At 45.7% G+C, this 21,928-nt stretch overlaps 1 protein-coding gene across 9 annotated transcripts in view; it reads left to right on the top strand.

Moving 5' to 3' along the window:
- The window catches only part of MED15 (mediator complex subunit 15), a 63,719-nt gene that overhangs the window by 19,914 nt on the left and 21,877 nt on the right, over positions 1 to 21,928 (top strand). For 5 of the 9 annotated variants that reach the window (XM_084802284.1, XM_084802276.1, XM_084802277.1 and 2 more), the window contains exons 2-6: positions 1,848 to 1,935; positions 12,883 to 12,934; positions 14,411 to 14,440; positions 16,375 to 16,587; positions 21,583 to 21,821. In XM_084802284.1, the coding sequence (XP_084658410.1) occupies positions 1,848 to 1,935; positions 12,883 to 12,934; positions 14,411 to 14,440; positions 16,375 to 16,587; positions 21,583 to 21,821 (622 nt within the window). Of the gene's footprint in view, positions 1 to 1,847; positions 1,936 to 5,148; positions 5,229 to 12,882; positions 12,935 to 14,410; positions 14,441 to 16,374; positions 16,588 to 21,582; positions 21,822 to 21,928 lie in introns of those variants that run through there. The other 4 variants (XM_084802279.1, XM_084802282.1, XM_084802283.1 and 1 more) reach the window with 2 other exon arrangements.

Raw genomic sequence — 21,928 nt, forward strand, 5'->3', positions numbered from 1 at the left:
AGAAGGCAGGAAAAGGAACAGGTAGGGCTTTGGGGACACAGGCGAGGCATGCCTCTGAACATGGGTCTGCTTCATCTCAGTGACTTTATCACCTGCCGGGTGATGTTTCCATTTCCAGCGTGGAAGCCTCAGCTCTTGTGCATGGGGTCTGCAGTGGCCCCACTCTTGCTGCGGCTGCTGCTCTATATCCGGTGGCTGGTTCTTGGTACTATTCTGCTTCATTACTATCATGTCTCTTGTGGCTCCAGGGACCTTTTCTCTTATCTGTTCCACACCTGGACACCTTGCAAGCAGGTACCTGCTGCTGCCACCTAGCCAGAGCTTATGACTTTAGGCTATAACCAACATAAACAGATTCTATCCAGCCTTCAGCACTCCATTTTTTTATGGACTCAGCTAGAGGTTCATAATAATTAAATAAAAGATTATTACCAAGCTGATGGTGATAGTCAGTCTCAGGAGATACAATAGAATAATAAAAAATGTTCATGTCTGAATTAATAGGAACATGAGTAGCTGTTCCAACATGATCGTATCCACACGCAGCCGTGGAGGACTAGAGTCCTGCTTTGGCAGGGAATACGAAGCTCTGTCCTTGCTGTGTTTCCGCACACAGCTTTTTAATGGCATTGGGAAAGGAGGTACAGAATAACTTTCATTATAATTGTAATAGCCTAAAGTCATAAGCCCAATTTCCCACATGCCGTTTTCTTTCCTTCCCATAAGTGGGTGACAAAGTCACAGGTCGTGATTAACGATCTGGAGCATCAGCTAGGAAAGAGCAATAATTAATAGGGAGGCAGCCTGCCAGTACAAGGGCTAATAGAGCTACACAGATAGGAGCAGTGTCTGACATCCTTCATAGCTAGTTACAGAAGACGTCAGCTTTGAACCATAATCTAAAGGTCACCCCAAGATTTGAGTATCATTATGACTCGAATATGTGATTCCTCCCCCCAACCCACGGGATGAAGCAGAGGGGGATGAGGAATGTAAGCCCAATACAATTCTCCTTAAACACATGCTACCTGCAGAGCAAGAACAGCCAGCACTGCTAAAATTGGAGCTCTGTTTGGCCTGTGTACATGTACATGGCCCTTTCCCCCACAGTGTGAAGCAGACCCTTCACTAGGACAGTCCTTTTTATATCTCTGTATAAAATGTGTTTTATATCTGTATATAAAATGTTTTACACTGGTGTGTGTGAACTGTTGCCTATTGTTCTCAGTAGTTAGAAGTTGCAGAGTTGGCCAAAGTCTCTTTGGCCCTGTTAGGAAACATGGCTTGCTCCATCCTGCGGGGAATGGGATGTGACTTCTGTGGACTGCTCATTTTACAGATGGGGATCTAGAACTGCAGTCCCATTATACTCATATATATAAAGTAGGGTAGGGGTTCAGGTCACTCAGCAGCCTAGAAATAAGGGCTGGCCAGCCACCCACACGCCTTTAATCCCAGTAGTCAAGGAGGCAGACACGTGTGGATCACTGTGAGTTCGAGGCCAGCCTGGTCTACAAAGTGAGTCCAAGACAGCCAAGGCTACACAGAGAAACCCTGTCTTGAAAAACAAAATACAAAACAAAACAAAAAAATCTACTCGGTGCTGGTTGGGAGCAGGCTGTTGGGGTAGTCCCTTGTCCTCCATGCTCAGGGGCTTCTCCTCCCCTGCCCACCTTGGCCTAGCCCGGCCCCGTTACCCTGAGCTCAGCTCAGGCCACTCTCTGCTGAGCGCCTCTCCCTTCATTCTTCCCCAGCACCTGAGCAGCTGGCTCCCTGGGGACAGCACCAGTCTACCAGGGTAGACTTGCTAGTGTATGTAAGTAAACATCTCTTCTTTTGTATTTCAGTGAAGATGCCATGAGGAAAGCTGGTGTGGCCCACAGTAAATCTAGCAAGGATATGGAGAGCCATGTGTTCCTGAAGGCCAAGACCCGGGTAAGACCCTGCTGGCCAGAGTCCCCAGCAGAGTAGTTCCAGGAGGGGAGTGTTCTTGATACTGAGACCCTGCTGCTTGGATCCTGGAGAGGCGAGCGCTTGTCCAGTGGTCCTAGATACAGCTGGCTTTGCCACAGCACTCTGGAACCTCCTGTGTGTCCATGGAAAAGGCAAGACTCCGGGATGAGCACTGAAGCCACAGGCCCTGCCTCTGACCCTGCCATATGTATGTAGTTAGCCCTGTGATTCCCACAGGGAGCTTTTTAGATCCCATTGCTCCTAAGAAAGAGATGCTGGCTTTGTGCTACCCATCCCTGTTGCGGGGGTCCAGAGTTGTCTGTGGTTTCTTTGTTCAGAGAGGCGGGTGGTGCTTTGAAAAGTTGAGGCTGGAACTTTTCAGATGGAACTGGAAGAAGAATTTCCAAGTTGGTGCAGCACCATGGCCTTTAGGGGACCTTCTGCTAGTATACTAGTTCTCAAGAGTGCAGACCAGAAGTGAACAGGGACTGGAAAGATGGCCCAGGAAGTAACTACAAGGCCATACTGTTCTTGAAGAGGACTCCAGTTCAGTTCCCAGTACCAGTGTAGGGTGGCTCACAGGGCCTGAAGCTCCAGATCCATGGGATCTTCTGGCCTCCATGGATAACTTGCACTCACGTGCACATTACTGACCCACCGCGCCCCACTTCCACTCTCACACTCGTTCCCACCCCAACACACCTTTAAGTTAAAGCTGGATGTGGTGGCGCATCCTTTTAATCTTAGCACTTACGAGGCAGAGGCAGGTGGTTTTAAGGCCAGCCTGCTCTACATATCAAGCTCCAGGCTAGCCAGAGCTACAGGTCAGACCATCTCCAAATAACTAAATAAAGTAAACACTTTTCTAAAAAACTTTTTATTATTTATTTATTTAATGTATATGAGTGCTTTATCTGCATGTACACCTGCATGCCAAAAGAGGGCATTAGATCTCATTATAGATGGTTGTGAGCCACCATGTGCTTGCTGGGAATTGAACTCAGGACCTCTGGAAGAGCAGGTGGCACTCTTAAACACTGAACCATCTCTCCAGCCCTCTCTCTCTCTCTCTTTTTTTTTTTTCCTCTGTGAGACAGGGTTTCTCTATGTAGCCTTGACTATCCTAGACTCACTTTGTAGACCAGGCTGGCCTGGAACTCACAGCAATCTGCCTGCCTCTGCCTCCCCAGTGCTGGGATTAAAGGCGTGCGCCACCACCACCTGGCTTCATATACTAGTTTTTATGTATATTTATTTCACTTCTCGGGGAAACAAAAACTCCCTACATATACTTGGGGTTTGAGTTTCTAAACTGTTTTGTCACTGTCTGTGTTGCAATAGCTGCCAGTGTGTGAGAAGTGGTTCTGATTGCTGTCTGTCTGCTTAGTAATGAGCCACACATCTCTTTAGTGCTTCTGAGCTATTTGTAAACACTCTGTGGTGAAATGTCTATTTTTATTCTGTAGTCTTTTTTTTTTTTCCCATTTTTGTTTTGGTTTTTCGAGACAGGATTTCTCTGTGTATCCTTCGCTGTCCTGAACTCACTTTGTAGACCAGGCTAGTCTCGAACTTACAGAGATCTGCCTGCCTTTGCCTCCCGAGTGCTGGTATTAAAGGCGTGCACCACCACGGCCCTGCTAGGGTTTTTTAAAGACAAGGTTTTTCTGTGTAACAGTCCTGGCTGTCCTAGACTCATTTTGTAGCCCAGGCTGGCCTTGAACGTTCAGAGGTCCACCTGCCTCTGCATCCTGAGTCCTGGGATTAAAGGCATGTGCTACCTCTTTAGTCATTTTTCAATTGAGTTGTTGATCCTTTTAGGTTTTTTATTTATATATTTGGATATATAAATCATAGAATTTGCAAATATCTGGGAGATGGGTTTTTTAAAAGATTATTTATTTTTGCATGTTCACCTGAAAACTATTAGAAGGAATTGAATTCAGGACCTCTGGAAGAGCAGACCACTCTTAACCACTGAGCCATCTCACCAGCCCCGAGATGGGATATTTTTATTGTTTGGGTCTATCTTTTGTTTTGTTGATGTTACTGCTGTTGCCAGGGACTTGGGCAAAGTGCTTTTATCATTGAGCTATATTCCCATCCCTAATTGTGACTTTGTTTTTGTTTGTTTTGAGATGAGCTTTCTCTGTGTACCCCTGATTGTCCCAGAAGTTGCTATGTAAGACCAGGCTGGCCTCAAACTCATAGAGATCTGCTTGCCTCTGTCTCCAAAGTGCTGAGATTAAAGGTGTGCACTACAGTTAAAAGAATTTTGGTAAAGACTTAATTGAAATCATATGTAATGGCTCAGGCCTCTGAACTTAGCACTTGGGAAGCAGAGGCAGGTGTTCTGAGTTCAAGGCCGGTGTGGTCTACATAGTAAGTTTCAGGATAGCCAGTGCTACTTAGTGAGACACCCTGTCTTGGAAACAAAAACAAAACAAAACTTACTTGAATCATTTATTTCTATTTATAAAATGTAAATTTTGTTGGCGCAGCTTTGCTTATACCAGTCTAAAACTTAGTGGCTTAGAGAGCTAACCCGTTGGTTATCCTGGTGTGTGGGTTCGGGTTTGGGGTGGTTGGGGTCACCTAACCAGGCACTTCTTTCTACTGGTCTCACTTCTGACTTCTCTTATGGCTGTTTTGGGGGGCAGGCTGGGCTGGGCTGGATGATCCATTAAAGGTTTAACTCATTAGTTCATGATGACTTTCACATGGTATTCTAGTGGCACAGCCAAGACTTCATTATATTACTGTGTTTGTGTTTCTGGGGTGAAGAGATGGAAGCTTCTAGTCTTCAGAAGTACTAGAACATTCTTTGGATACCAGAAGTTTAAAGCCAGCTCAGCAGGTTCAAGGAGGGAAGTTGCCTCTTTGGTGTGCGCAGTAGCCTATGTGGACAGGAGTCCAGTGACTGTTGTGTAACCACCACAGAGATACGCATCTCAGAGATATGAATGAGCCTTAGGTCCCAAAGGAGATGCCTAGAGCTTCATCAGCCCCTCACCAGTCAGTTCACTCTGCCTTGGTCTTCCAGTTACTGCCTACTGATTTTCATAAGTGGTGCTTTAATGATCTCTTTTGAAGCTATGTCTAACTCCCTAACTCCGCAAGGAGGCGCTAATTGGAAGAGAGCTGTTTGTAAGAGCAGTGTTGGCTAATCTGTTTTTTGTTTTGATTTTTTTGAGGCAGGGTCTCACCATGAAGCTTCTGACTGGCCTGGAGCTCTCAGAGACCAGCTTGCCTCTGCCTCCCATGTGCTGGGATTAAAGGTGTGTGCCACTGCCCCCAGAGATCTCTGTAGTTTTATAGATAGACAGTGTGTCTGTGCACTGACATCTGACTGCCCTCTTCCCCTGTTGTTCTCCATGGGGCAGGTGCCTATTGCTGGAGTCATGGTGAAAGGAAGTCTCTGTCCTAGAAATCCTGACAAGCTTGCAGGTCCAGAAGCAGCACCTGAAGGAAGCCAGGGTTCCACAGGGCCTCTGGCTGTCCAGTGTAGCCTCAAGGCAAGGATAGCTATGACTGTTCTTGGAAGAGCTTACCAAACTTTTGTTCAGTGGGGAGCTCAGCCTCACTTGTGTGGGCTTGACGTAACGCCCTCCTCATACTGACATGCTCTGACTTTAGGCTTCATGACCCATTTATAGACTCTAAAGTGATGTGCATGGTAGTGTGATACTATGAATATTAAACTATGTGAGTCCCCTGACCCTCACTCAGCCCTGTGAAGTGGTGGATTGATTACTTTTCTTCATGCTGTGACCAAATACCTTACAAGAAGCAATGTAAGGATGGAAGGGTTTATTCAAACACTTCACAGTCCCAAGGGGATGCCGTCCAGCATGTTGTGGCAGCAGGAGCAGAGGGCATGTGCAGGCAGGAAGCAGCAGTGCTGGTACTCAGCTAGCTAGCTCTTTTTCTTTTCTTTTCCTTACACCGTCCAGGACCCGAGCCCAGGTGCCACCTACAGTTAGCACGGGCCTTCCTGCCTCGGTTACTTAGTGTACATAAGCACCCCTAGACATGTGCAGAGGTCCTGGTCCTGTCAGTAGTCACTGTCCCAGGTAGTTACAGACGGGCTCACAGGTTCTCGTTTGCTACCCAGGCTAGAGCAGAGTAGGGAAGTGACCCAGGGCTTGGGTGGCAGAGCTGCCAATCTTAGCCATCCACCAAAGCACACTTATCCCCGATGTCCTTAATACCTGTGGGTTGGTCTCCTCTCTGTCTAAAGGAGGTTAAGGGAGAAATACAGCTGAGACATGGGTTGATGGCTCACGTTGATAATGGAAGCCTGGCAAGGTGACAGGGTTGGCATCCGCTGAATGAGAAGGCAGTCACAAGTGGGTAGCAGGAATGTAGCACACGATCCACAGAACAAGATTGCGTCTCAGAGAGCAAATAGAAAGCTTAGGTCCAGTTGCCTTCACATTTGAATATCTCTTTTGCTATTCTACTCACTTGCCCCAGAGTTGAGACACTGGAAATTCTCTGTAAGAGCTGAGAAAACTAGATCTGAGTTAGGTGGGAACCACATGAACTCTGTTTTTCTGCTGTTTTTTGTTTGTTTGTTTGTTTGAGACAGGTCTCTTACATAGCCTTGGCTTTCCTAGAACTCACTATGTAGATGCTGCTGCCCCTGCCTCTGCCTCCTAAGTAAAAGTGTACCATCACACCTGGCCTTGTTTGTTTTGAGACAGAGAACAGGCACTCCCGAATTCATCAGAAGCAAAGCTTTGGAGGCTGTTAAAGCCTCTTATTTGCCTGGTTAAGCTAGGCCTGGTCCTGGAAGCTTCTAACCTCCATACAGTCTAATCTAGGCTTAAGTTTTCAGCTGGAGAGACTTACCACTAAATACACTCACCCTTTCTAGCTCTTCAGAGCTCTGAGCTGGCTACTGTGGTTCAAACTTCTCTCCCAGCTGATTTATCCAATCTGGCTTTTCTCTTGACTTCTGAATTCCTCTGCTTGGCCTCATACCAACATTTGGCAATCTGTTCTAATCTTCTGGCTCCTTCTCATTCTCTGGCTCATTTGGTCTTCACCTGTGTCTAGCTTCTTATCTCTTCAACCTCGCTTTGTAAAGCTGCCTCCTCCTCTCTTCCTCATTCTCTGTGCTGCTCCCTTGAGTAGCTTCTCTTTCCTCTCTTTTCTCATGGGAGTTGGGCATATTCTGTTCTGTCAAATCTTTCTCTGATTTGTCACTTTGTTTGCCACTCAATTAGACATCACTTTCAAACTTGAATATTCTCTTCTACCACCATGCCTGGACCTAACCTTTTCATTACTTGAAACTTGCTCTATACCAGGCTGACCTTGGACACAGAGATCTGCCTTCCTGTCTCTTGGGATTAAAGGCATGTGCCACTGTCACCTGGTCTGCAGCATCACAGAGACCTAGAAGGTCTTTGCATGTGATCTCTTGCCAGCGCAGCTATGTTCTGAATTAGAAGTCCTCTACAGCAGGCTGGTGAGTTAAGGCACTTGCTCCCAAGCCTGGTCAACCTTAGACCTAGCCCTGCAATCTGCTTGGTAGAAGGAGAGAAGCATCTCCTACAAGTTGTTCTCTGAACTCAATTTGCATGTCCATACCATGTCTACCTACATGTGTATAAAGTTAATTAAAACACAAACTTTCTGTGCATTATAGGACACATCAAGAGAGTGAAAAAACAACTTCTGGCATAGGAGAAAATATAAATAATATTTGAGGATTGACTCTGTAGTTTATATGACAACACTAAAAAATAGACACAGGATTTGAATACATACTTCTCAAAAGGTATAAAATGGCTACTATACACATGAAAAGATATTCAACACCACTAATGATTAAGGCTCCTGAGGTGACTCAGTGGGTAAAAATAATAAAAGAGAACCAATTTGTGAAAGTTGTCCTCAGACCTTCACACAGGTACAGTGACACAAGGTGCCCACACATATATCAGACACACATACCCACAAATAATAGGTAAAATAAATTAAAGAATAAACACTGTGAGAGGTGAACATAGTGACATACTCTGATAATCCTAGCACTCAGGAGTCTGAGGCAGGAGAATTGCCAAAATTCAAGGCCAGTCAGGGGTAATGAGATAGTAAGATCAGCCTCCAAACCAAACCAAACCAAACCACCACCACCAACAACAACAACAAAACCCAAACCGTAGTGAGATACTAGTTCATACCTATTATAGCTGTGGCTTAAGAGGAAATTAAAGCTGGTAGTGATGTTATACCTGTAGTTCCTGTTCTTAGAGACCTGAGGCAGGGGGATCACTTGAGCAGCAAGGTAACATAGCAAGACCTCATCTAAAAATAAAAAGGACAAGAAGTAGTGTTAACAAAGTGTACAGAAATCAGAGCCCTCCCGCATTCTGGGAGGGATGCAAATGGGGCAGGTGCTGTGGAGAGCAGTGTAGCGTGTGTGTGCCTACGTATTACTTACCATAAGTGAAAACATGTTCAGATACAAACTTGTACTGATATGTCATTGATCAAAGCCGACAGTGGAGAGTCTGGAGAGATGGCTCAGTGGTCAAGAGCGCTGGCTGCTCTTCCAGAGGACCCATGTGGTGGTTCCCAACATGGTAACTCCAGTTCCAGGGCATCTGATGCCCACTTCTGGCCTCCTTGGGCACTGCATGCACATCATGCACAGATACACATGCAGGTAAAATGCCCATACACAAACTAAACTAATAACTTTTAAAAAGCCCATAGAGACAACCCAAATGCCTGTCAGCTGATGAGTGGATAAACAGAATGCGTCCATATCTGGCAATATTGTTTGGCCATATAAAGTATAAAGTGTTCATGCTGCCACAAAGTGAGTCCTAATAGCATGATAGACATTCTGCATGTGAGGTAGAACCTCCACAAAGAACTGCATTTTGAAGTGCATTTGGGTAGTGGTGGCAGCTCACACCCTTAATCCCAGCAACACTCAGGAGGCAGAGGTAGGCGGATCTCTCTGAGTCCTAGGCCAGCCTGGTCTCCTGAGGTAGTTCTAGGACAACCAAGGCTATACAAAGAAACCCTGTCTCAAAACAAACAAACACACAAGCAGCAAAATATGAACAGCTGCATTTTGATAGACTCTATAATGGGCAGACTGATGATGAATTACTAGTTTCCTGTGGCTGCTGTAATAAATGACCGCAGATCCAGAGGCTTTGGTATCTGAGTCCCATGGCTCTGTCTTGAGACTGTTGTTCATTTCCTTTGTTTGTAGTTGGCTAGTTTTGTTTTGTTTGTGCCTGCCTCCTGTCTTCCCTTTCTTTACTCCTTTTCGTGATAGGGTCTCCCTTTGTTGCTCAGTCTGGTCTTGACCTCTATATCCCGCCTGCTTCGGGCCTTATTGTCTTCTTGTGAACAGAACTATGAAACAGCATGGCGTTTGTTTTTGTTTGTTTATTCACTTTACAACTTGGTTGTAACCCCATCCCTCTTTACCTCCCAGTTCCACCCTCCCTCCCTCTCCCCATCCTTTAGAAAAGGGAAGCCCCTTTCCCATCCACCCCTGCTCATCAAGGTGCATCAGGCCTGAAAACAGAATGCATTTGAAATAATACGTAAAGCTCCATACTTTCCCTCTGATGTTTTCAGTTGAGATTTACCTAGAGAGAGGCTTGAAAGTGTCTTTCATCTTGAACCATGTATGTTTTAGGGTAGTGTGAATACCTAGCTCTCTCCACCAGTGCCAGATAGTTCCCACTAGTGACCACTGTTAAGCTTAGGATTCTTTTGCAGCTTTGCTTATGTCCATATACTTTCCCCTGAAAGCTGCTACAGTTTTGGTTTTGTTTCTGGTTTTTCTCCTCCTCCTCCTCCTCCTCCTTCTTCTTCTTCTCTAACAGAAAAGGACCATTTAAAAATTTTTTTTTCTGCTGTTGTTATTTTCTATAGTATTCCGCCAACAACTTGGTACTCATGTGTTTCTGCTGAGGTTTGAGTTTTTTCTTTTGGTTTCTTTCCTCTTCTCAGTTGTGAAAACTTGACATGCTTTCTGAGTGCAAACCAGCAACATGGTATGTTTGGAAAAGGCTATTTCCTTATACTTGATACTTTCCTGTGATTTAGTCTAACCTTCTGCAGATTTAAGTGACTGTATTCAGATTCCTTGGGTCTTTTACAAAAGGCAGCATGTGGTGCAGAGTGGTGGGCGGTATTGGTGTTTCTCTTTTGATTTCTTGTGGGAGCTCATTCTAGGCTATTGTTGTTTGTTCTTTCTACAGGATTAATGGATATTTTGAAAGTCTGTGAGGTTGACGCCCACACTCACCAGTGGTGAGGATAGGGAGGGAGGGGGTCGTGCATGAGCTCAGGCCTCACACATGCTCTGCTGTCAAGCTATTCCCCAACTGCTCCTGAGCTTTTTAGTTTTTCCAGACAGGGTTTCTCTGTGTAGTTTTGGCTGCTGTGGACTTGCTTTCTAGACCAGGCTGGCCTCAAACTCACAGTGATTCACCTGCTTCCGCCTCCTCCCGAGCACTGGGATTACAGGCATGCGCCACTGTAGCCAGCTGCTCCTGAGCTTTTCATCATGTCTCTGGAAACTAGATAATGTTAGTTGACTTTTTATCAGGTGGTACTTGGTGTATTAAAGCTATTAATACATTTAAAGTCTTTATACTGGGCCTGATCTTTGTACCTTTTGGGTATGTGTACTCTAGTTTGGGGGTTGTTGTTTACAGTCTCCTTGGGTGTAGCCTGCACATGTAGTCTTGATGAGCAGGGCAGAAGAAGTAGAGACAACCCTTAGCCTCTTTTCTCAGCCACGCTGGACGATTTAGAGAACGTTGGAGATGAACGAAGGGCCATACTCTCTCTTTTTAGAATAGAGGCTGGGAGTGCTCCACCTGTGCCCACAGTGGAGGTGAGCAGTAAGGGAACAAAGGCAGCCAGGCCTTAGGGTCACGAGTGCAGTGACAGTAGTGAAGTCTCCCACAGAAGGTCCCTGCAACATCTCACCAGGACACGGCCCCAACATGTTCCTAGATGACCAGCTCTTAACTAATTGATTTCTAGACCTTGATGGCTGCCATACTGTAGCCAGGAGTGGTGCTGGTCATTTCAACAAGGTGTGTCTGCCTACCTGGCTCTAGGCCCTAGATTTTTTTTTTTGTCCCAGCCTATATGTGGAAAAGACTTTGGGGAAATGGCTTCTGTGCTTAATCTACTGTGTCTTAGGTCTAAGTAAACACTGCTTCTAGAACCTGCTTCTTCCTTCATGTCTTTCATGGTAGTAGAAAAAAAAAACTTGCCAGGTTATTTTAAAGATTACAGGAGAAAATAGTCCAAGCTTTTAACAAGAAGTCACGTGCACCTGTCTGGTTCTAGGGCTTTCTTCGCTGAGCCTTGGCCATCTCATTTCTGTTGCTGATCATTTAGCCCCAGACACCCCTTGTTCCCCTTTCAGCACAGGATCATACTTTGGGTACCAGGCTGCAGCAGACCCTTAGCAGATTGTCTTTTCAGCCAGAAATTGGTGGGACATTGGGAAGGGGCGTGTTGACAAGACCTCATCAGCGTCCTCTGTTCCAGCTGTGCCTTGTTTCCCACCCTGAGTCAATGCCCTCAGTGAAGGATTTCCCTAGCTTCCCCGTCCCCTTACTCTGTGCTGGTGCCTTTAGCTGGGAGATAGTGATGACTGGGGTTATTAGGAGCGACACTAGCTGTAGACAGTCCTAAGATTGGCATGCTCACTCAGTCTGTGCTCATCTTCTGTCTTTCCTCTGTTACCTGGTCAGTGTCAGGATGACTTTGGGGAACAGTCACACAAAAGGTAGATATTGAGGGCTTTGCTCTTCTGAACTGCCGTGCTGGCAGAGTGGGCATTTCAGTGAAGGGAAAGATGGATGACATGAGGTTTTAACCCAGGAAGCTCTTTGTTGGCCTCATAGTAGTGATTTTCCTTATAGACTCATAGTAGTGATTTCCCTAGAACGAACACCCAGGAGCGAGTGTTCTTCTTAGATGCACAGAAGACAGCCATAGAAGGCAAGCACCACTGCGCAGCTTCTGAAACTGGACAGCATAGAGAAAAGGCCTGTTCAGGCAGTGTCACATTTGAGAAGGGCTTTATTCTCATTCTCTCTCCCTCTCTCCCTCCCTCCCTCCCTCCCTCTCTCTTTCTCTCTCTCTCTGCGTTTTCTCCCCTTTTTACCACTAACAGAAGAACATTGTTAGTCATCCTGGAAGTTTTAGAGGAGCTTTGGAGAAGAAGGAAGGACCATCTCTCTTTTGGAACACTCATGCAGATGTGTGTGCGTGTGTGTGTGTGTGTGTGTGTGTGTGTGTGTTTGTATAACTGTCTCATCAACAGGGGAAAGGCTACCACAGTCTTGTCATAAAAAGCAAAAGCTGGGCCGGGCATGGTGGCACACGCCTTTAATCCCAGCACACGGGAGGCAGAGGCAGGCAGATCGCTGTGAGTTCAAGGCCAGCCTGGTCTACAAAGTGACTCCAGGACATCCAAGGCTAACACAGAGAAACCCTGTCTCGAAACCCTTTCCCATCAACGTGGGATCCCATCTGCCTTTTTGCTTTTTTGAGACGGGCTTTCTCTATGTAGCCTTGGCTCTCCTGGAACTCGCTTTGTAGTCTAGGCTGGCCTCAAACTCACATCAGTCCACCTGCCTCTGCCTCCCAAGCCCTGGGATTAAAGGCATGCGCCACCACACCCAGCCTCTACACCCTTCTTAATTTGTGCCTCTGAGAGGGGAACTCATTGGCAGCTCCCCTACAAGAGATGGATCCCAGAGAAAGCCACTGGGGTGAGTGGCTGTGGCTGTCTCAGCAGTCCCGGGGGCCAAGGCTTGAAGGAAGAACCTCAGGTGTCTGGGCCCTCAAGGGGCGGCTAGGGAGAGTCACATGTCTCTGCTTCTCCATTTGGGATTAAAGTACTTCTGTTTTCACTTTTAGGATGAATACCTTTCCCTTGTGGCCCGACTCATTATCCACTTTCGAGATATTCGTAAGTAAGAGTTCATATTTTGGAGTAATTGTGGTTGGTTTGAGGGACCTGTTTTGTGGCTATGTACTAGGAACTCTCGGTAGGCCTCAACACTTGACTAAGAACACTCCATGTTTCTGGGAAGTTCATCATTGCTTCTGGATTCCCCACATTCCTTGGCCTCAAAATGTGGATTTGGACTTGGTGGAAATGTTCGTCTCAACACAAGCTGTAGTCATTTTGTCTTGTTTGTTTTGGAAGAGAGAGCCTCAACTGAGAAAATGCCCCTACCAGACTGGCCTGTGGGCAAACATGTAATACATTTTCTTCCTTCTTTCCTTCCTTCCTTTCTTTCTTCGTTTCTTTTCTTTCTTTACTTCTTTCTTTCTTCCTTCCTTTCTTTCTTTTTTCTTTCTTGAGACAAGGTCTCTCTGGTTAGCCTTAGCTGTCCTGGACTCACTTTGTATACCAGGCTGGCCTTGAACTCACAGCAATCCACCTGCCTCTGCCTCCTGAGTGCTGGGATTAAAGACATGCACCACCACTGCTGGCTGGATGTTGTGGCTTTAACATCTCTTTAACTTTAACCCAAGCAGAACATGCATTTATCATCCATTGTTTTATTCTAAGCAGCAAGCATTGACCCTTCCTGGTTTCAGGTGCATGGGGCCTGAGAACTTGACCTTAATTTCTCCTTCTAATCAAAATGGAAACGTGGAGTCAAAATGGTTTCTGTTATACAAAGAGCTGGTGTTCATAGGGGAGCTATAGTCATGTTAGGAACTAATGTAGGTCTCAACTGGGTGTGAGCAGGTTACAGGTTACTTTCTTAGAGCTATTGGGAAGAACTTAGGACATGTGTGGAGAGGGAAGGACTCAAGCGTCTGGAGAGCAGGCAGCCGGACGTCCCGACGTGGATGTCCATGCCCAGCTCTTTAGGATGGTGCTCTGAGACACACACAGCCTGGAGGCTCACATGGAGCCACGAAGCAGGAGGCTTGGGACCACCAGTTGTCAGGGCACTTCTTCTCACAGAGCAATCCCTCAGATAATCTTGCTTCCCTCAACCTAGAAAATGGAGATAAATCACACTAGAGTGAGCTGAAAGTGCAGATGCCTGAGTGATAAACAAACAGGAGTGATAGCAATGCATGCTGGGCCTGAAAGAACAGCAGTTGAGCAACTTCAGGAAAGGCCCAGAGTCTCCAAGCTTAGGGTGCATGCAGTTCGCTGAGACAGACCCTCAAGTTTCTCTCCCCCTCTGTTCCTAGACTCCTTGGTATGCAGCAGTGCTGTGGGTAGGCCTCTCCACCCTAGTTACCAGCAGCTCCTTGGGATTGAGGAGCTGGGTTCTGTTGACCTTGTTCCTATATAAAGTCAGTTCAGTTTTAGCAAATGACCTCTGGTTGGGTACCTGCAGAGCTGACCTCCCCAAGGAAATGTGTGTTTATGCAAAACTGTTTACATTGGGGTTTTGTGTTTTGTGTTTCTCTGTAGATAACAAGAAATCTCAAGCTTCTGTCAGTGGTAAGCTTTACTTTTGAAATACAGTTTTACCTGACCTCCAGTTTGGGGTGGCAGGAATGAGATAGTGCATGCCTCGTGTGAGTGGGTCAACCACTTGTTGGACGGGAACATTCCAAAGGCCTCAGGTGAGGTGGCCGCCTTTTCTCCACTTGTGCTTTCTTGCACACTGAAGTCACCTCAGTGCTTTTCCATCTTGTTTTATTTAGCAAAAGAGCATAAAAACTTATAAGGCGTCACCTAAAAGAACCATTGTGGCATAGTATAATAACTCATAGTAATATATCATAGATAACAGCTGTGGGAATGCACTTCCTCTTTTTGGGTGTGTGGCAAGTGTTTTGAGACAGGTTCTCTCTATGTATCCCTGTCCTGTAACTATACAGACTCTGTTGGCCTCAAATTCATACTAGAAATTGGTCTGCCTCTGCCTCCCAGGTGCTGGGACAAAAGATGTGCACCACCATACTAAACTGTATTCACTTTCTTTTTGTTGTTGTTTTTTGTTTTTCAAGACAGTTTCTCTGTGTAGCCCAGGCTGTCCTGGAAGTTGCTCTATAGACCAGGCTGTCTTTGAACTCAGAGATTACTTGCCTCTCCCACCTGAGGTCTGGGATTAAAGATGTATGCTACCATTGCCCAGCATGTTTAATTTTTTTGTTTGTTTTTCGAGAACAGGTTTCTCTGTGTAGCCTTGACTGTCCTGGGCTCACTTTGTAGACCAGGCTGGCCTCAAACTCACAGCGATTTGCTTGCCTCTGCCTCCCTGAGTGCTGGGATTAAAGGTGTGCGCCACCACGCCTAGCTTATGTTTACTTTCTTAAATTACAAGAGGAATTGTGTCCACTGTATTGGACCCTGAGCTCTGCCTTCTGAGCTGCCACGGTGTGGTTTGTAGATCCACTGTAGCTGGCTGATCTTCAGCCTGTCAGAAAGGGTGCGCAATTTGTAGGAGAACGCTTGCCTGTCACGTGGGAGGTATTGGGCTCCATCTACAGAACTACACACACAAGAAAGTACACACTGTGGGGCTGTTTGGCCCTACCCTAGGCCTGGAGCTTTAAGAACCTCTGCCCGAATAGCTCCTGCGCCCTCTAGCCAGAGCTAGTCGGATGCATCTGGCCTCTGTGGTGTTGAAGCATAGGCTCAATGAGCACCACCCAAGTCTATGACTAGATGACCAGCCAGGCAATACCTGTCTATAGGTAATTGCTGTGAGTTTATTTACACTACTGTGAGGATGGCATCTGGCTCTTTGTCCTGGCTTGTGGCATTGCTCACTGAACGACACCTACTGTCCTGAGGCTTAGTGAGCATGGCTTTGCCCCTCAGCACTGTGTAGAGCCTTTTCACACTCCTTCACTTATTCTAATATGCTGCTCCTGGCCTCAGATCTGTGTTGGAATGGTGATCTATGGACACTCGGCTATAAAAATGCAGCCTGGAGTCTACTTGTGCTCTCCCTGCGGAGTATCTGCCTGTGCCCTCTGCGTCTCTAATCTAGCCACTATGTTCCTGCCTGTTGGGAAGAAAAGCCTCATACTTTGTTTTTCTGGAAGTCTGCTATGGGCTTACTTATAGACTCTGGGCAGGCCGAAGAAGAGTCTGGTTGCTAGTTGACATTGAAGGCTCAGGCCATCTTGAGTGCAGCTATGCATATCACAGGGTCCGTTGTAGCACAGCGTTAGGATAGTGACACAGGCTGGGTTGAAACCCAGAGTATGTTCCCTGGTGCTGAGGTTTATGTTCCAGCAGTACTCGGAGTCTTTGCACAGGCATTTGGGAGACTTCAGGCCTCTGGCTCCTACTTGTTTGTGAATATGAATGGGTCAAGCACATAAGAGGGGAGGGGGTCTATGCCCTAGGAGCCATTTACCTGTGAAATTGCCCAGTTTTGGGTTCCTCTCCTCAGACACTGTGCCCTTGTGTTCCCACAGATCCCATGAATGCACTGCAGAGCCTTACTGGTGGACCCACCCCAGGAGCAGCTGGGATTGGCATGCCCCCTCGGGGCCCAGGACAGTCCCTGGGTGGGATGGGTGGTCTTGGCGCTATGGGACAGCCTATGCCTCTCTCTGGGCAGCCACCCCCTGGAACTTCTGGGATGGCCCCTCATGGCATGGCTGTGGTGTCTACAGCAACTCCACAAAGTGAGTACTATAGTCCTTGACAGGTGACTGCATACTGTTCATATGCTTACAGTGTTCCTGGGGAAAGTATCTAGGAACCCCAGGTAGCTCTGTCATGGACAGCAGGCAGCAGAGGAAAACTCAAGCCTCTTTGAGCTTAGAGTGAGTAGTGCTGGCCTGCCAACAGCTGGGGTTATAAGGATGGGGAAAGACTTGTTTATCTGGAGGCTTGTGGGTTTTTTGTTTGGCTGGGGTTGTTTTGTTTTGTTTTGTTTTGAGAGAAATCCGTGTACCTCTGGCTGTCCTGGAACTCGGTAGAGTAGGCTGCTCTTTGCCTACTAAGTGCTGCACCACCACTGCCTGGCAAGGCTTGTTTTATCAGTGAAATAGAAACTGTCTATTAAGGTTTGTGGACACAAATAAGTGGTGTATTTGCACCCTGTGTACCCACAGTGTGCCTTGAGGTTGTGGGTACCTGCTGCTACTTTATTCAGTCTTGGCTGTGTGTTACAGCTACTCAGTTCTCTGTTGGGGTTCCCCCACCCCCTCTTTTGTAGTTGTTTGTTTTTTGAGACAGGGTTTCTCTGTGTAGCCTTGGCTGTACTGGACTCACTTTGTAGACCAGGCTGGCCTTGAACTCAAAGTGATCTCTGCTGTCCGAGTGCTGGGATTAAAGACTTGTGCCACCCTCTCTTGAAGGACTTGTTTGCCCTCCTCACACCTCTCTGTAGCACCTGCCCTGATTTCTGCTTGCAGTTGCCCCGGCTGGGACTTAGGTTGCAGTCAGCTGATTGGTAGAGTTGTTTGTTTGAGATAAAGTCCTACTGTATATAGCTGGCTTAGAACTTGCCATGTAAATCAGTTGGCCTTGAACTTGCTCAGTGTTGCTGCCTGTGCCTCCAGAGTTCTGTTGAGATAGATTATAAGTTTGTGCCACAATCCTGACTATTCCTACTATTTTACATGAAGAGATTGCTTTAGAATGTTGAGGTTGGAATGCTCACGTGATTGGTCCTGTAATCCATTCCTAAGATTTTGTCTTAAATAAACTATTTTCCAGATGTTCAGTAGAGAGACTGTGGTGTCTTGTCCAAATGCTCTCTCCAGTCTGACTTGGCCCACATCCTGTTTTCAGCTTTCAGGGCCTGGTCTACTGGGGAGCTCTACTACACTCTTACATCCTCTGTGCTCTCTGTCAGCTGCTTTTCCTGTCTGCCCTTGACCTTTGTGGTCCTCCTGGGTTCACCTGAAGGAAGTACCAGTGGCTTCCTGGTCTGTGTTCGTTATGCCTGCAAGTACTCCTGTGTATTTGTCCCAGTTCAGGTCTTCAGCCAGTGTCCCTACAAGCCTGGGTCAGAGGCTGGGACAGCTGCTGGTCAGCCCAGTGTTAGAAAAGCCCTAAACTCTTCAGGGCTCTGGGTTCAGTCCCCAGCACTGCGAGGAGGAGGTAAATTCGGAAAATAAGTTAAAGTATTGATAAGAAGATCTTACTGCTAAGCCTGGTGACCCGAGGTTAGTTCCCAGAACCCACATTTTGGAGAGACCTGTCTTCTACAACCTGTTCTCTGACCTTCATATGTGTGCCTTGCTATGCATGTGGCCCACATTAAATAAATGTAAAAATTTAAAAAGTGTATTAGCAAGCTTTGTACTTTTAATTATATGTAATAAGTTGAAATTATTCATAAAATAATAGAAATAATTTATAAATTTCAAAGTAATAAAAAATGGAGTAAGAAACAATGCAACAAAAAATAAAAATAAAAAGAAACAAACAAAGAAACAAAGCAACAGAAGAAGCCAGTCCACACAACCTATAAAGTCCAGTACAATTATCCAAAAAGATCCTTGCAATTCTAACAAGCAGAGGCTGGAAAGGATGGCTCAACAGTTAAACACTTGTACTGCTCTTGCAGAGACACAAGTTCAGGTCCCAGCACACATAGGAACTGGCTCACAACTTCCTATAACTCCAGTTCCAGGGGATCCAATGCTTCTGGCTTGTGCAATACTTGCATTCATGTACACAAACCCCCATGAATGCACAATTAAAACTAAATCTTTAAAACAAAACAAAAAAGTAGAAGCCAGAAGAGGGCATTGGATTCACTGGAAGTGAAGTTACAGACTGTTGAGTGCTGCCCACCACAGATGCTGGGAACAGAACCCGAGCCCTTTGCAAGAGCAGCTGAATTCTCGTAACCTCTAAGCCATCTCTCCGTCCCCAACTTGTCTATAAAAGTTAGACTGTGATACTTCTATTACATTCTAAGAGACCTGCTTATAGCGTAAGACCTAGAAAAGCATGAAAATAGATGGTGAAGATTTATTAGACAATTACTTTGTTTGCTAGTTAAGCAAACAAAAACTGTTCATTAGAAATTGTGTGTGTGTGTGTTTGAGTGTTCCCTGAGTGTTTTTTTTTTTACCTGTATGTATATTTGTGTACCATATATGTACCACTTAGTGCCTGTGAAAACCAGAAGAGGGCATCAGATCTCCTTTAATTGCAGTTACTGATGGTTGTGAGCTGCCACATGGATGCTGGAAGCCCGGCTCTGTCCTTACACAAGCAACACATGCTCTTAACCACTGAGTTACATAATAGAAAAGGTTTGGGTAGTGTGATGAATAACTTAATATAAGCACAGGATGGAATAAATGTTTATGAAAATAGCCATGAAGGAGCCTCCATCAGAATAGTATGGTTGTCCGCATGTTTTCTGAGCCTTGGCGTTAGAAGTCTGTAACACAAAGATAAATTGAGGAGTTCTTAAACCTGCCAACAGTGGCTAAAGCAAAGTGTGACAAAGAAATGGAGTCACTCATGTATTTCAGATGAGAATGCAAATAGAATAGTTCTTTAAAAATTAAGCATACAGGGCTGGAGAGATGGCTCAGTGGTTAAGAGCAGTTGTTGCTCTTACAGAGGAGCTGGGTTCAGTTCCTAGCACCCACATGGTGGTTCCAGGGAATGTGATACCTCTTCTGCCTGCAGGCACTGTGTACATGAGGTTCACGAACATTTGTGCAAATAAAACATCTGTACACATAAAATAAAAAATTAACAAACCATTAAAGGTTAAGCATACAGGAACTAGAGATTTGGCTCACCAGTTACGTGTGCTTCCTGTTCTTCCAGAGGACCTGAGTTTGGTTCCTAGGCACCCATAACTCTCACTTCAGGGAACCTAGTGCTCTTTTCTGGCCTTGGTGGGTACCTGTGCATATGTGGCAAACACTCATATAGATAACACACATACACATAAGTAAAAAGGAAGTCTGTAGCTCAGCTGCCACACTCCTGGGGGCATTTATCCCAGAAGAATGAACTTGTATATGAAAGCTCCATGTACAAAGCTTTATAGTTTTATTCGTATTAGCCTGAATCTGCTGTCACCTCAAGTCTTGCACTGTGTGAATAGTACACTAGGAGGTATCCATGCCATTTGGCAAATAGAAAGAAACAGCTACCAATGCCACTGCACCTGGGTTCCCAGAAAGTCATGTGGATGGTTAAGCACCAACCATAAAGAGTTCATACTATTCTTTATATTGTATTTACAATTTACAATTAAATTTAATTTACAATTAAAAAATAGTATTTTTGCTGGGCAGTGGTAGAACACACCTTTAATCCCAGCACTTGAGAGGCAGAGGCAGGTGGATCTCTGTGAGTTCGAGGCCAGCCTGATCTACATAGTGAGTTCCAGAACAGCCAGGGCTTCATAGAGAAACCCTGTCTCAAAAAACAAACAAATAGACAAAAAAAAAAAATAAAGTTAAAAAAAAAATGTGTCAGCCTAGGTGTTACGTGCACGGCTAAGCTAGCTATCTTCCTCAGGCCTTTCCCACAGGTGGGAAAAGTAGACCCTAGCTTAAGAGGAAGACCTCTCAAATGGGCTCTTGACTCTCTACCACATTTTCATTTTTTATCTATATATTTGTATATGTCTTTATTTATTTTGGGGAGTTATGTGTGCCACAGTATACATGAGGCGATCAGAAGACAACTTTTAGAAGTTCGTGTGAGACCCAAGACGAGGTTTTGAGGGGAGGTAGCAGCCGAGGGATCCTTGTGTTGGAACTGTTGAGCATCTCTTACAGTGATGGTGACTGAATCCATTGAGACCTGGTTGTGATCTTGTAATTTTATACAGTGTTACTACTAGGCAGTGTACAGAGGATCTCTGGTTTTTTTTTCTCTATTAGCTTTATTGAAATTCAATTCTTATTAACATAGTTCACTCATTCCAAATTCACTGTGCTATTTAGTGGCTTTTTGTATATTCACACTTTTACAGCTATCATCCTAATCAGTTTTAGAACATTGTCATCACCTCAGGAGCCTTCTGCCAGGCGTGGAGGCGCACGCCTTTGATCCTAGCACTCAAGGCAGAGGCAGGCGGATCGCTGTGAATTCAAGGCCAGCCTGGTCTACAAAGCAAGTCCAGGACAGCCAAAGCTACACAGAGAAAACCTGTCTCAAAAAAAAAAAAAAGCCAAAAACCACCATTTAAAAAAGAATCTGACTGTTTCCTATCAGTATTCACAGTAGCTCAAACATTTTATCAAATGACTAATGAGTAGACAAAATATGGGAGTACAGTAGAATCTTATTTGGCAATAAAAATAATGCTAACAAAGTTGATCACCTCCGTAATCTTCGAGACCTTTGTAAAAGGAGCCCACAGGCTTTAATACCGTTGTATAAGATGATCAGATAGGCAGATCCTCAGTTACGGTGCAGTACTGGTTTCCAGAGGCTTCACACCTTCAGGCGTATCCAAAAGACTCACTTGGCCCTTTCTCTTTGGTCATTAGGGAGTAATTTATGATGCTAAATTCCGTAATCAGCACAAATGCCACTTCCTACTTGATCTGTGCCTGTGTAGTACAATGTTTAGCTGCCAGAGACAGCTTTGTCAGTAGGCAGTGGCTGTTGCTGCCTCCCTTGTCGTGTAACTCTGGGACACCTGCAGGGTGGCACAGCCTAAGTCTGGATGCCCTCTCCAGCTCAGCTGCAGCTCCAGCAAGTAGCATTGCAGCAACAGCAGCAGCAGCAGCAGCAGTTCCAGCAGCAGCAGGCAGCATTGCAGCAGCAGCAGCAGCAACAGCAGCAGCAGCAGCAACAGCAGTTCCAAGCACAACAGAATGCCATGCAGCAACAGTTCCAAGCAGTAGTACAACAGCAGCAGCTCCAGCAGCAGCAGCAACACCTGATTAAGTTGCATCACCAAAGCCAACAACAACAGGTACCAACTTCCCTTGTCCCTTGTACTGGGCCTTAGTCCTGTAGTTCAGGAGCCTGGGAGCAAGTGTCAGCCAGGGTGTTAGGTGTAAGGCTGAACTAGCCCCTCCT

This window comes from Acomys minous (assembly GCF_964271855.1).
Source record: "Acomys minous genome assembly, chromosome: 11".
NCBI lineage: Eukaryota > Metazoa > Chordata > Mammalia > Rodentia > Muridae > Acomys > Acomys minous.